General features: G+C 37.4%; 3 protein-coding genes across 3 annotated transcripts; all 3 read right to left on the bottom strand.

The window, feature by feature from the left end:
• Positions 1-6: 6 nt before the first annotated feature.
• LOC134176436 (zinc finger MYM-type protein 1-like) lies at positions 7-2,178 on the bottom strand. Its single transcript, XM_062643107.1, has 3 exons — positions 1,881-2,178; positions 49-1,821; positions 7-16 (listed from the first exon to the last, which is right to left on the bottom strand). The coding sequence occupies exons 1-3, from the start codon at positions 1,979-1,981 to the stop codon at positions 7-9; spliced, it is 1,884 nt and encodes a 627-aa protein (XP_062499091.1). The 5' UTR covers positions 1,982-2,178.
• A 1,227-nt stretch (positions 2,179-3,405) lies between these two features.
• Positions 3,406-5,913, bottom strand: LOC134176435 (zinc finger MYM-type protein 1-like). The gene is made up of 2 exons (XM_062643106.1): positions 5,656-5,913; positions 3,406-5,381 (listed from the first exon to the last, which is right to left on the bottom strand). The coding sequence occupies exons 1-2, from the start codon at positions 5,911-5,913 to the stop codon at positions 3,558-3,560; spliced, it is 2,082 nt and encodes a 693-aa protein (XP_062499090.1). The 3' UTR covers positions 3,406-3,557.
• A 153-nt stretch (positions 5,914-6,066) lies between these two features.
• Positions 6,067-8,731, bottom strand: LOC134176249 (uncharacterized). Its single transcript, XM_062642929.1, has 5 exons — positions 8,566-8,731; positions 7,937-8,032; positions 7,462-7,608; positions 7,346-7,404; positions 6,067-6,376 (listed from the first exon to the last, which is right to left on the bottom strand). Exons 1-5 carry the CDS (start codon positions 8,729-8,731, stop codon positions 6,284-6,286), a joined length of 561 nt encoding a protein of 186 aa, XP_062498913.1. The 3' UTR covers positions 6,067-6,283.
• Between the last annotated feature and the right edge of the window lie 4,753 nt (positions 8,732-13,484).

Here is a 13,484-nt window from a genome sequence, read left to right as displayed (position 1 = left end):
AATAATTTATAATATGCTTGTCGATAACGTTCTTTTGGTGACAGTGGCTGATATTGGGTTGTGCTTCGTTCGTCAATTCGGTGAGAAGGTCGACGAGCTCGAAGGAGAGCTGGTGGAGTCAGGTTTTTTGCTTTACTCTCTTTCTCCGATGACTGCCAGAAATTCTCAAAACTTTCATTTGTTCTGAAACTTTGTAGAGTAGCAATGACGCTATCAGCTGATCTTTTTGCTGCCTGAAGATCTACGTTCTCTCCCTGCAGGTACTGGGATAGATGAGAGATTAATCCTAGTAGAGTGTCTAGAACGGACACATAGAAGAGAAAATTGAATGAAGATACAACAGTCAGTAAACAGTGAGCTTCACTTCCGATCGCAGCATCGTCAGAGAGTTCGTCCAGAGCAATCAGAATTGATGCAAACTGTTGCCTAACAGTATGGACTGCTGCGTGCCTGGAACCCCACCTAGTATGACATGGTCGTTGGAGTACTGCTTGCGGGCCCTTTCCTTCGTTCTGTCTTCGTTGCACATCTTGAAACTTTTCATGTCTCTTGGCTGATCCTTCAAGTAAATTATAGAGACTGGAAACAGCACCTAGAACGTTTCGCACATCTGTAACGTTCTCGCAGCTGTTTTGAAGACTGAGGTTCAATCTGTGGGCATGGCAATGCACATATCCAGCTTTCTTCTCGACCTCCTGAAGCCTGGTAGCTAAACCTGAGTGCTTCCCGCACATGCTTGACGCTCCATCATAACACTGTGCCCGTACCATAGACATTGATAGGCCCGTCTCAAGCAAAACTTGCGTCAGTTGCTGAAACAGACTTTCTCCGTCAGTACCTTTTAAAGGCCAAAATCCAAGAAACCTCTCCTCTACATTCAGGCTGTCTGTTACAAACCTTACATTGACAGACATTTGTTCTACCCTTGATATGTCTTGTGACTCGTCACATATTAGTCCAAAGAAGCCGCAGTGTTTGACAGCTGTCGTAATTCTCTTCTGAATGTTAGATGCAATGAGTTTCAACATGTCGTTTTGGCTTTTGGGGCTTACGTAGTGAAAGTTTCCTTCCAAATGGCGTTTTAAGTCAGGGCAGTACCGTGACAGATATTCAAGAAATTCCAGCAGATTTCCTCTGTTGTGAGAATCTTTAGATTCATCGTGGCCTCTCAATGGGATGTTTTGTCTTCCCATTAAAAAAATTACTTCAAAAATTTTACGTAAATTGCGTCTGTTCAGCTCTACTTGTGTCTGGTAGGCTGTACTCAACTGTTGCATAACACTTCCTCTGGTTGCATCCTGCTGTTGGCTATTCTTCCACACTCCAACATTTGAAATATGACTCAAAGATTCCTCGTGACGCCTCATGTCAGCTACTGCTGACTTCCACTTCCTGAAACCTCTACTCACGAACGCTTGGTCTGGACAACCTTGTTTATCCAGGTTATGCTTTACTGTCAGCCGACAAGGAAAGCAGAACGCGGAATCCGCTGCAGGGCTGTACTCAAGCCAGCAAAATTGTGTGTACCAGTGTGGTTGAAAGGACCTATTACAAGTGCCAGATTTCGTCTGAGGAAATTTCCCATGCGGCAGTTCTTTTGCACAAGGTTGATACGGGCCATTGGTCACAGAACAAGCAGTTGGACCTCGGCAAGGATCAAACGCATGACACACAGAATCTTTCGGGCCAGATTCACTAGCAGTAGTACTAGTAGAGACAGTCACAGTCACGATAGAACTAGCTGTATCGTCGAACCTTGACGTACAAAAAGATGACAAAGACTTGGAGTGAGACGACTCTGGCTGCAGGGAAGTTCTTGATCTAAAAAATTGGCGTGTTACTTTTCCATTTCAACAATCCGCGATACGTTGTTAGTGGACCTTAGAAAGGTGGTAAGGAGTTTCTGTCCTTTCCGCTTTGTGTTCTTGTCGCTGCTGAGGCTGACAGAGCTGCTGCTGTGACAGCTGTCTCCCGCTGACATTTTCCGTATCCGGGTGCTTTAGCCTCGATTTCCAGGCAGTCCTTCATAGCAGTACTACATCTATGCTGAATCAGCTAATTTAGCTAAAGACAAGCTACACTTCTGTTTAATTAACGTTGAAAATAGAATTGACTCAAAATATAGCAAGCCACGCCCTAAAAAAGTGGGGGGGCTAGCGCCCTCTCTAGCCCCTAAGACGTGACGCCCTTGATGCACACAATACTGTGTATATGACCATGTGGTTTCACACGTGTTTTAGCTGTCACTTGTACATAGAACCACGTGGTTTCACACGTGTTAGCTGCCTTGTGTCTACAGGACCATGTGGTTTTACACGTGTTGCTTGCCCAAGCACAACACGAGTGAAACAAAATGGTCCTATGTACAAGTGAAAGTTAGTGCAGGTAGTGTAGTAAAGTTTATTTTTAATTCTTACAATTTTGATCAAGTATTGAATAATGATTATAACTTCTTAAAATCTTTTTTGTCATTTTATTGCTTAATTTTTGGTTATTAATTATTAATTTATTAATTACACCCTGTTTAATAAATATTTTGTATTAATTATTAATTATTTCAATCAATTTTTACAATTTATAGTGTTACTTTATTGATATCTATAGCTTTAAACACAACAATATTGTGATTCATAAATTAATTATTGATTCTATTGATTTAGTTTGTGCTTAGTTTGGACGTTTCACATAAACAAGGCTGATTAACAATATCTAATCTGTAATTAATTAAAACATAATTAAGTAATTATTAAATTAATAAATATTCATTATTTATAAAATCTGATAATTAATATATTAATACAAAGTTAATAATTATTTATTTTATTTAAATATTATTATTGATTAATCAATTAAGAGATAATTAAAAAGACTGATGTTACGTGTAAACATCTTGATATCAACTACACCACCTCACAGCCAAACATCGGGCAATTCTAGTTACAACTCTCCAGACTGGACTGGAGATGACATTTTCCAAGAGGAGGTAACGAGGTATGGTCTAACTAACTAATATCTATAGCCTTGGATATCAGATTACACGCGCACATGCTTTCTCTATTTGAGTGGACAGGTGAGGTAAACAGTATTGCATGCAAAGGAAAAGGAAGGTCTGTGCTCAATCCAAAATTTCGGAGGGAGAGCAGGGGTTACAAAGTAATGTCATACACACCCCTGGATGGACTGTAACTGGAATAGCCCATTGCAGCTAGATTCTGAGAATTTTTTATGAAGTCATTAGGATGAAACTCAGGGGCGTAGGAAGCATTCTAGGACTGGTTGGGCCTAACGCGCGCTAAGAGGTGCGGTAAAGTCACGTCAGTTATCCTATTTAGCGTGCGCTAAAATTGAAAACAGCATGGAGTTCACACAAATTATTATTATTACTACTGTGATTACTGAACCTCATTGGCCCTCCCAAATAGTCGAAGCCTATTTTCTGACTTTGCTACAAACTGGTCATGAATGACATCCAGATCCAAATCACTATCGACATAGTCTTTATGCACATGAAGCACCATTAGATTATTGAATCTTTTCTGAGACATGGTAGTTCTTAGCTAGTTCTTAACACGTCTCAGTGCACTGAAGGATCTCTCCGAGGTGGCGTTGGTAGCTGGCATAACCAAAATCAGCTGCATGAGGCGGCATACTTGACTCAATAAGGACCTCTGACCAGATGACAAGCTAGAAAAGTAGCGCCTTAAATCAAATATCGTAACCTTCTCAAGTTTCTCTGTGTTCTTCTGGAAATGCAGACTAAATGTTACCAGCTGCCCTCTCAACTCTTCCTTGTCAGAATCATCGCCGTAGAAGGCACATACTCGCTCCAGTTGTTCCTCCATTTCAAACTTGTACCTCGCAAGTGCTTCAGTATCATCATCTGCGTGTTTGTACTGCAATGCAGCAGTGATTAAGAGCGACTCTAAAGAGCTATACATTCCATAGCCAGGTTGATCGAATCGTTCCTGGATGCAGTTGATTACGACATCGAGAGTCTCATTGTAGTATTGCAAGTAGTAAGAACGGACTGTTTCATGATGGTACCCATCTTCGCCTTCCTCAAATCTTCTAGACCTCTTTCTCCGACGAGGCAACATGGGTTTTCCAATTTCCAATTCCTCCGCCTTCTTGTTGACATTCAGCCAAAACAACTCATACGACTGATCTGTACGCAAAGACTTCAATGTCTCTAGACTCATTCTAGCAACTTGCTGTCCTTCTGCAGCAGACAAACCTTTATCCTGCAATGCTCTACTGAGATTGTCGGTATGTCTCAAAACCATGTGACCTAGCATGGTGCCAAATAGATAATCAAATGTGTTCATTTGCGCTTCCACTCCACCAATTCTTGCTTTGCTTTCAGTGTCATGTGCAACTTCAATTGATTCCTGCCAGCTTTCTTGCAAGGCTTGAAAGTTCTCCAAAATGCTTGCAAGTGAGTCAGCTCTAACTGTCCATCTTGTAGGACAAAGGACTCTAATTCCGGTGGCTGTACTTCCTGGCAAGTTTTCTTTCAATCTTAGAAAAATCCCCTCACGACGAGGTGAATACTTCAACAACTTTGTTATTTCGAAAGATACACCTAATGCATCTTTCAGGAGTTTAATCGGCTTCATTGTATCGCAGGCAGCTAAGTTCAATGAATGCCCATAGCAGTGTGTAAACAGTGCCCTTGGCTCAATTTCAAGTATTCTCCTGGCTACCCCACTTTTTGCTCCACTCATCGCACTGGCTCCATCGTAGCATTGCCCGCGTAATTTATTAAAACTGAAATTAAATCTCTCAAAAACATCCTTTATCGCAGTTGTCAAAGTCTGAGCATCTACGGATGGTACACCATACATTCCCAGGAATTGCTCACGAACATCAAACTCATAGGTAACCATTCTCACAACTACAGTAACTCGTTCTGTGTTGGCACAATCTCTTGTTTCGTCAATCACTATACTGAGAAATGAAGATTTGCGAAGATCATTTGCAATAACCCTCGACACATGTGACGACATCAACTCTACTATTTCATTTTGAATGTCAGGGCTCGTATAAGAATTGTCTTTCCTTGTCATCCACGAAGACAAACTGTCATCGTCTTTTGCTTTCATTCTAAGCAACTGGATAAAGTTTCCATCACTGTCGTCTCCATGGCCTCGTATTGCTAATCCTTGTCTAGCCAAATATCGTATTGAAGACAAAACATGATAGAAGGCAGCTCTATTTCTCCTCTTAGAGGTAGCATGCTCCTTAGAGAGCAGATTACCAATATCCTTGGTTGTACTAGGAAGGGTAATTATAATTTCGGTGGCAGCCCGATGACAAGCTGATTTCTCATGATTCTTGAAAGAGACTGTAGCATTTTTCCAATCTGTAAATCCTCTCCTAATCTGCAGTAGAAAAACTAGTGAAAACAATGGATGTCCAAGCGTAAACTCATGATTTGTGGCAACAATAATTGTGTGTATGTGATGTGTAGACTGTCAGAGTTTACGTCACCAAAAAAGGTACAAAAATTTGCAAAAATAACTGAAATGTAGCATATAATCGCATACCCTATCACTAACAACCTGGTTAAGCGAGGCATGACTTCATGCAAATCTGATCGCAAGAGAGTCTGGTATGAGACTACTGGAAAACAAATTGTACATGTACACAACTTACAAATGAGTCGTCAGCCGTTGAAATGTCGACCTTCTTCATGAAATGGGCTGACAAGTAGGTGTGACAATAGACGGCGTCATTCGTTTCATCGTAGTGGAGAAATGGCCATTTCTCAAACCAAGAAGGTTGGAAGCTTCTCAGTTTCGTTCCGTACGATCGCTTTGGAAACCTGAACGTTGCTGCAGACGGCTGATGCGGATGTGTTGCAATGACAATGTCGTCGTTATCAAAGCTGGACGCGGACGTCTGCCTTGCCATTTTGCTACCTGGGCATGCTCAGTATATGTTTCGTGACAGACGACTCTGGACATCGAGGCAACATGGATACAATAGAGTCAGGAGCATATACGGAGATAGAAGCTCCTGTTAGAAGTACATATATCAATAAATAATATATTTAATCGTCTATACCTAAACCGAAAGTTTACGGCAATCGTTCGCTTGCTGAAATCCATATTTCCAAAGTGGTCGGGCCATGGCCCGACCGGCCCGACCCGTTCCTACGCCCCTGGAAACCTCTAGTGCTACAGTACTAGTACACCTACGGACTATATGCTTGCACACCCTTTTTAAATGCAAGATGTTCTAGCTACCCTCAAGCTAACTTAATTGATACATTTTCTTTTGACTACAGCCACTGTACCACTACTTCTCCTTTCAGACAAAGAAGTTGCCGGTTCTCATCAGACATTGTTGCAACTGCTGACAAATGCGTGCCAATCTGCAGCAAAAACATAAACGGTAAACACACAGATTTTCGTATTACAAAGCTACCTCGTATTTAATTTTTATTGTAAATTGCAAAGAATTTATGATAACTAAGGAAAATCGCTTACTACCTTCTGTACTCCAAATTTTCATTAATATTAAGGATTACTTATAATATTACAAGTTTATACATTAGTAGAGGCATTTATGTAGCCTCGGCCTCTCAGACCCGTGTAGCGATGATTCAATTCAATCTGCGCTACATGGGTGTGAGAGACCGAGAAAACCTTGTATTTTTAGCAGCGAGAGTAAAGCCGGTTGGACTCATTGGATTGTATAGACGCATTTAAACAATGTTTAAATCTTATCACCAACGCGACCAGCAGCTTTTTTTGGCTCAGAGTAGCATTCGGTCGACGAATTGGCTTTTTGCGAGCAAAAATTACCCGGATGAAATGAGCCTCGTAGTCACTACTTCCACGCATTTTAAATTAATACACGAACGTGTTCAAGACAAGTTTGTATACGTTAATGTACTGTAAAATAGAGTTTACAACAAATTACAAAGTTATTATTTGCAAAAATTTATTTAAATTTTTAATTAATATTTTTTAATATTTTTTATATATTAGTTGATAATTTAATTTTTAATCTAACATTTTAATTTCTAATAATTTTTAATAATTTTATTTATTTTAATATTTTTTAATAATTGTAACAATTTTTAATAATTTTAACAATTTATAATTTATGTTATAACATCTTTATTGATATCAATAGCTAAAACCGCAACAATACTGGCAACACACTGCTACAACAATTGTAATTAAAACTATGTCAAATAAAAAGAACAAGAAAAAGACTCAGTTAGTGAGCTCAAGACAAGCCTCACTATGTATAATGTCCATCATGTTTAATATTTCTTAATAATTTTAATAGTACCGGTATTTAATAAGTTTAAAAATTGCAACAATTTCCTCACCTGCATCGAAAAATCCCACGTATTGTTTAAAGTAACGATTAGTTTCCCATGGACTCTTTCTGCAATGTATTCAACATACTGTATTCATTGTAGTGTTTAACTAGAGCATAACATACTTCCAGCAATCAATGGGCACTGAATTCCTGGTAATTGTAAGTCACATAGCTCGTAAAAATTGAACTGAGTGATAGGAGTGACGTTAGGAAGACTGGGAATGCTTACAGAGACATTTATAGCCAAGACGAGAATAGAAATATCCTCTCCTACAGAAAGCACGCAAACAACTACTGTATTTGGCATCACACATTTGTTTATAATTTTATAACATTTTTGTTTGTTAGAGATCAGTTAAAGTTGCAACTAAATACATTTATCTTTACTTAACATTAACATATTAATATTTATTAACAAATTAAAATTAATTATTTTAAAAATTTAATGTAATTATTATTTTATTATAGACTTTAGTAATTTAATATCAAGGATTATTGGCAAACATTTTAACTAACGTTGTATGATGCACATGTGAGCATATAAATTATCACATATATAATCAAATTAATTAAATTAAATACATGGGTCGTTTCTCACTTGGAACAAATGACAAATTAAGAGCCACTGTTCTTGATTCTTTAAGTAGAGGAAATCCTGTTATTTGTAACTGAACGTCCTCTAGTCCAGAAACACCTGCAAAATAGACTTTTAGGACTTTATGCCAATATGTAAAACTTATGTGATTTAATGCCTCTAGAATGCGCAGATATCAAGCTCTGTGAAAGCAATTAATTAAATTACAGTAGGCTGGCCTAACGCACGCTAAAGGAAGTGGTAACGGAGATGATAATGACTGATCTGTCTATCCTACTCGAAAAATAAAGATTAGGGAGCAGTGTAAGCATGCTCTCTACCTACGGATTTATTATATAAATATAAATATTTAATCAGTTATGTATACTTGTTGCCCGGATGTTCCGTTCTCTAATTAACATTCAGGTGAAAGTACTACTTTCAAAGTTGGGCTGGGTTAGACCTACATCGCTGAATCGGGTCTACCTGCCTTGCTCATAGCTTTTATTGATAAAGAGACGGAATACGGAAATATACAGACAGTTTTAGCTAGAAGACGGAAGTCAATTTCTCTACTAAATTTCTACAGCAGCGATCAATACCTAAGACTAAAGCCCAGAATTTTCGTGCGCTATAGTAGATAATTATCATACCACAGCTGGTAAAGCAGAGCTGCTTTGAACACGGCAGATTGAGATCGACATCTTTCTTCAGGTCACGTGCAGCTCCTACTTCAATAGGTAGAGACGAGGCAGAACCAGCAAATAGACTAATGAAGCCGAGTAAATAGAGAAAAACTCCGTCGAACACATCCGACATAATCAAGAGCTATCAGTAAGAAACAATGATGAGCAGACGAGCATGCGCTGTAGTTCGTGTTTCATGCATTATTTATTCAACATTCTGTTTTCTATTTACTTTAGATTTGATGTTTGTACTCTCTAGTGTCGTACGTCAATCCAGTATTGTAGGTGGCGATAAAGCCTTAAAGACTGACCCATCGAGAGAAGGTGGACTCTGACTAACATCCTAACCTCGTCTAGACTCACGTGAGCTTGGCAGTTTCCGGTTCCCGTATGTACAATCTCGTGAGCTCGGCAGTCCGTCTTTTCGTACGTGTCGTACGGGAACCTGACACTGCAAAGCTCACGTGAGTCTTGTCACGCGCGGAGCAGAAAGGGGCGTGTCTTATGAGTCCCATCTCCCTTTTTCTCACGCTCGTTTAGAGGGGCTGAGCTGTTTGTGTATCGACGTAGCCAGGGAAAATTTTTAGTGGTTAAAATTAATATTAATTTATTTAAAATTAACATTAATTTTTATAATACCTAATCTAATTAAATATGTTTCATAAAATCTGTCATTCTGTTATCAGCAGTAAATTATTATTTTGCGTTTTGTCGTTTCGTGACGTCACATTGTCAGATGCCCAACGCACGCTCCCCGTTTGAAAACCCTTCTAGACCAACTTATTATTTTGCATACATACACTTTCTTCTTGGTAGCCAAAACTACTGACACATTGGCATGTTTATTTTATCACATTCGTCTAGACACTAGGTCCCGTTTGTTTGCGTGCGACGCTACAGCGATGACTAGCGCAATTCTAGTACTGATGTTGACTGTCGTGTACGTGTCTCGTGAAGAATCCAGCAACTGTACGTCGTGTTCCCAGTATAAAATGCAAACAGTCTGCAGAAATGGCAACTTCAAATCTGTTCCAACGCATTGCTTTCCTGCCGAGGTGACGCTCATGTAAGTTGGGTGTGTTCAACGAATTTCTGTATTGTATGCATGCTAAGAGTTCTACGAGTAACAGAGATCGCTTTTGCCTAAAGTTACCTTCCGCGAATGTCTCTAGTGAAGTCCTAGGAATGGATGGGGTTTGGCGTTAGCGTGTTTGTGTAAACACAGTACAGTATTGTAATACTACTATTAAATTACCTACTGTTTAGAGGAAAATAGAAAACGCCAGTCCACCCATGATTCTTGGAATCTTGTATGTAGCATGCCTAATTAATTAATAATTGTAATTATATAGCGTGTTTCACATCCGGGGTCTTTGACGCCAACACGCTGTCTTGTCGCCAAACCGTCGAAATTTCTTGGCGACAAAAGAAATATGTTTGGACACCCCTGACTACGTCTTCCACAAAACAACAGGCGAAGGCGAATGGTAGATATCAATATAGTCGTCATAGACCAGAAGCAATGCCATTACCTACAGCTCTTATAAGTAACTCTGAAAACTGACGGATAGATTTTGTTTGGTTTGCAGTGACTTTAATATTAACGATAGGGAATGAAATATACGATTGTGTGTATGGATTGGCTTCAGATGAATATGGCTGTGTTGCTGGAAATACGAGAATGTGTAGAGAAGCTTGGACTGTGTCTCGATGTTCGATACTTTTAGTCCTAACTTTACACTATTTCATCCACATTAGAGAGTCTTCTTGTAAGTTTTTACAGCAAGTGCGCTAAGTGTCACGTGTGCATAGAACCATGTGGTTTCACACGTGTTGTATGCTATCTTGTGTGCATAGTACCATGAGGTCTAACACGTGTTGTAAATTGTCACCCGTGTTGTGTTGGTGTTAAATAGGTTATAGGAGGAACTTGTTATATGGAGTTACCTTTGCTAGTGAAAGACACATGCACACAATACTGTGTATATGACTACGTGCTTTCACACGTGTTAGCTGTCATGTGTCTACAGGACCATGTGGTTTTACATGTGTTGCTTGCCCATGCACAACACGTGTAAAGATACATGTTCCTATGTACATGTGAAAGTTAGTGCAGGTAGTGTAGTAAAGTTTAATATTAATTCTTGCAATTTTGATCAAGTATTGAATAATGATTATAACTTCTTAAATTCTATTTGTCATTTTATTGTTTAATTTTTGGTTATTAATTATTAATTGATTAATTACACCCTGTTTAATAAATAATTTTTTATTAATTATTAATTATTTTAATCAATTTTTACAATATTTAGTTTTACTTTATTGATATCAATAGCTTTAAATACAACAATATTGTGATTCATAAATTAATTATTGATTCTATTGATTTAGTTTTTGCTTAGTTTGGACGTGACACATAAATAAGTCTGAAAATATATCTAATCTGTAATTAATTAAAACATAATTAAGTAAATATTAAATTAATAAATATTTAATATTGATAAAATTTGATGTTTATTATATTAATAAAAAAATTAATAGTAATTATTTTATTTAAAATAAATTATTAATTAATCAATTAAGAGATAATTAAAAAGATTGCTGTTACGTGTAAACATCTTGATATCAACTACACCACCTCGCAGTCAAACATTGAGCAATTCTAGTTACAACTCTCTAGGTTGGAGTAGAGATGACATTTTCCAAGAGGAGGTAACGAGGTATGGTTTAACTGACTAATATCTATAGCCTTGGATATCAGATTACAAGCGCACGTTCTTTCTCTATTTGAGTGGACAGGTGAGGTAAACAGTGCATGCAAAGGAAAAGGAAGATCTGTGCTCAATCCATAATTTCGGAGGGAGAGAAGGGTTACAAAGTAATGTCATACACACCCCTGGATGGACTGTAACTGGAATAGCCCATTGCAGCTAGATTTTGAGAATTTTTTATGAAGTCATTAGCATGAAACCACTAGTGCTACAGTACTAGTACACCTACGAACTATATGCTTGCACACCCTTTTTCAATGCAAGATGGTCTTTAGCTGCCCATCTAGTTAGTTGATGCATTTTAGGTTGACTACAGCAACTGGACCACTACTTCTCCTTTCAGACAAAGAAGTTGCCGATTCTGATCAGACATTTTCGCAAGTATAGACAAATGCACGCCACTCTGCAGCAAAACATAAACGGTTATTTTTGTAGCCTCGGCCTCTCAGACCCGTGTAGCGCCAATTCAAATTCTATCGGCGCTACACGGCTGTGGGAGGCCGAGGCAACATTGTATTGTATCAACGAGAGTAAAGTCGGTTGGACTCATTGGATTGTATAAACGCATGTAAACAATGTTCAAAATCTCACCAACGCGACCAGCAGCTTTCTTTGGCTCAGAGTAGCGTCCGGTCGACAAATTGGCTTTTTGCGAGCAGACTTACCCGGATAATTTGAACCTCGTAGTCACTACTTGCACGCATTTTTATATTAATACACGGAACGTGTTCAAGACACACGAGGGAAGTTTGCATACGTTAATGTACTGCGAAATAAAGTTTACAACAAATTACAAAGTTTCTATTTTCAAAATTTAGTTAAATTATTATTAATATTTTTAATATTTTTTAAATTTTAGTTGATAATTTAATTTTTAATAATTTTTTAATAATTTTATTTATTTAAATAATTTTTAATAATTTTAACAATTTATAATATAACATCTCTATTGATATCAATAGCTTAAACTGCAACAATACTGGCAACACACTGCTGCAACAATTGTAATTAAAATTATGTCAAGTAAAAAGGACAAGAAAAAGACTCAGTGAGTGAGTTCAAGACGAGCCTCACTCTGTATAATGTCCATCATGTTTAATATTTTTTAATAATTCTAATAGTACCCGTATTTAATAAATTCAAAAATTGCAACAATTTGCTCACCTGTATAAAAAAATCCCACGTATTGTCTAAAGTAGCGATTCCTTTGATATGCACTCTTTCTGCAATGTAGAACAGAGTACTGTATTCATTGTAGTGTTTAACTAGAGTATATCATACTTCCAGCAATCAATGGGCACTGAATTCCTGATGATTGTGAGTCACATAGCTCGTCAAAATAGAACAGAGTGACAGGAATGGCGTTAGGAAGACTGGGAATGCTTACAGAAACATTTGTAGTAAGGACGACAATAGTAATATCCTCTCCTACAGAAAGCACGCAAACAACTACTGCATTTGGCATCACACATTTGTTTATAATTTTATAACATTTTTTGTTTGTTAGAGATCAGTTAAAGTTTCCACAAAATACATTTATCTTTACTTTACATTAACATATTAATATTTATTAACGAATAAAAATTAATCATTTAAAAATTTGATCTAATTATTATTTTACTATAGACTTTAGGTATTTAATATCAATGATTAATGGCAAATATTTTAGCAAACCTTGTATGTTGCACTTGTGAGCATATACAATATCACATATTATATTAATAAAATTATTTATTTTATAAATTAATTTGATTGTTGTTATTGGAACTTCTAGTCCCAACTAGCTATTCTAACTTTGTATGACACACGTGTGATCATATACATAATAACATTATCACATATGACGTTAATAAAATTAATTAATTTATTTATAAATTATCTAAATAATAAAATTAACTAAATTAAATACATAGGTCGTTTCTCACTTGGAACAAATGAAAAATTAAGAGCCACTGTTCTAGATTTTCTAAGTAGAGGAAATCCTGTTATTTGTAACTGAATGTCCTCTAGTCCAGAAACACCTGCAAAATAGACTTTAAGACTTTATGCTAATATGTAAAACTTACGTGATTTAATGCCTCTAGATAGCGCAGACATCAAGATCGCTGATAGCAA

Source organism: Corticium candelabrum, chromosome 2 (genome assembly GCF_963422355.1).
Source record: "Corticium candelabrum chromosome 2, ooCorCand1.1, whole genome shotgun sequence".
NCBI lineage: Eukaryota > Metazoa > Porifera > Homoscleromorpha > Homosclerophorida > Plakinidae > Corticium > Corticium candelabrum.
Note: the sequence above shows the minus strand (reverse complement) of the source record. Positions and strands in the feature narration are given on the sequence as shown.

What these genes read in the sequence shown, in the direction of transcription:
- LOC134176436 (XM_062643107.1), bottom strand. Translation starts at nt 1,981, where the DNA reads ATGTCAGCGGGAGACAGCTGTCACAGCAGCAGCTCTGTCAGCCTCAGC. An exon ending in CTCCTTACCACCTTTCTAAG is followed by an intron (nt 1,822 to 1,880) that starts GTCCACTAACAA and finishes CCAATTTTTTAG; the next exon opens with ATCAAGAACTTCCCTGCAGC.
- LOC134176435 (XM_062643106.1), bottom strand. Translation starts at nt 5,913, where the DNA reads ATGGCAAGGCAGACGTCCGCGTCCAGCTTTGATAACGACGACATTGTC. An exon ending in CAACGGCTGACGACTCATTT is followed by an intron (nt 5,382 to 5,655) that starts GTAAGTTGTGTA and finishes TTTCTACTGCAG; the next exon opens with ATTAGGAGAGGATTTACAGA.
- LOC134176249 (XM_062642929.1), bottom strand. Translation starts at nt 8,731, where the DNA reads ATGTCGGATGTGTTCGACGGAGTTTTTCTCTATTTACTCGGCTTCATT. An exon ending in GCTCTGCTTTACCAGCTGTG is followed by an intron (nt 8,033 to 8,565) that starts GTATGATAATTA and finishes TCTATTTTGCAG; the next exon opens with GTGTTTCTGGACTAGAGGAC. An exon ending in TAATTTGTCATTTGTTCCAA is followed by an intron (nt 7,609 to 7,936) that starts GTGAGAAACGAC and finishes TGCTTTCTGTAG; the next exon opens with GAGAGGATATTTCTATTCTC.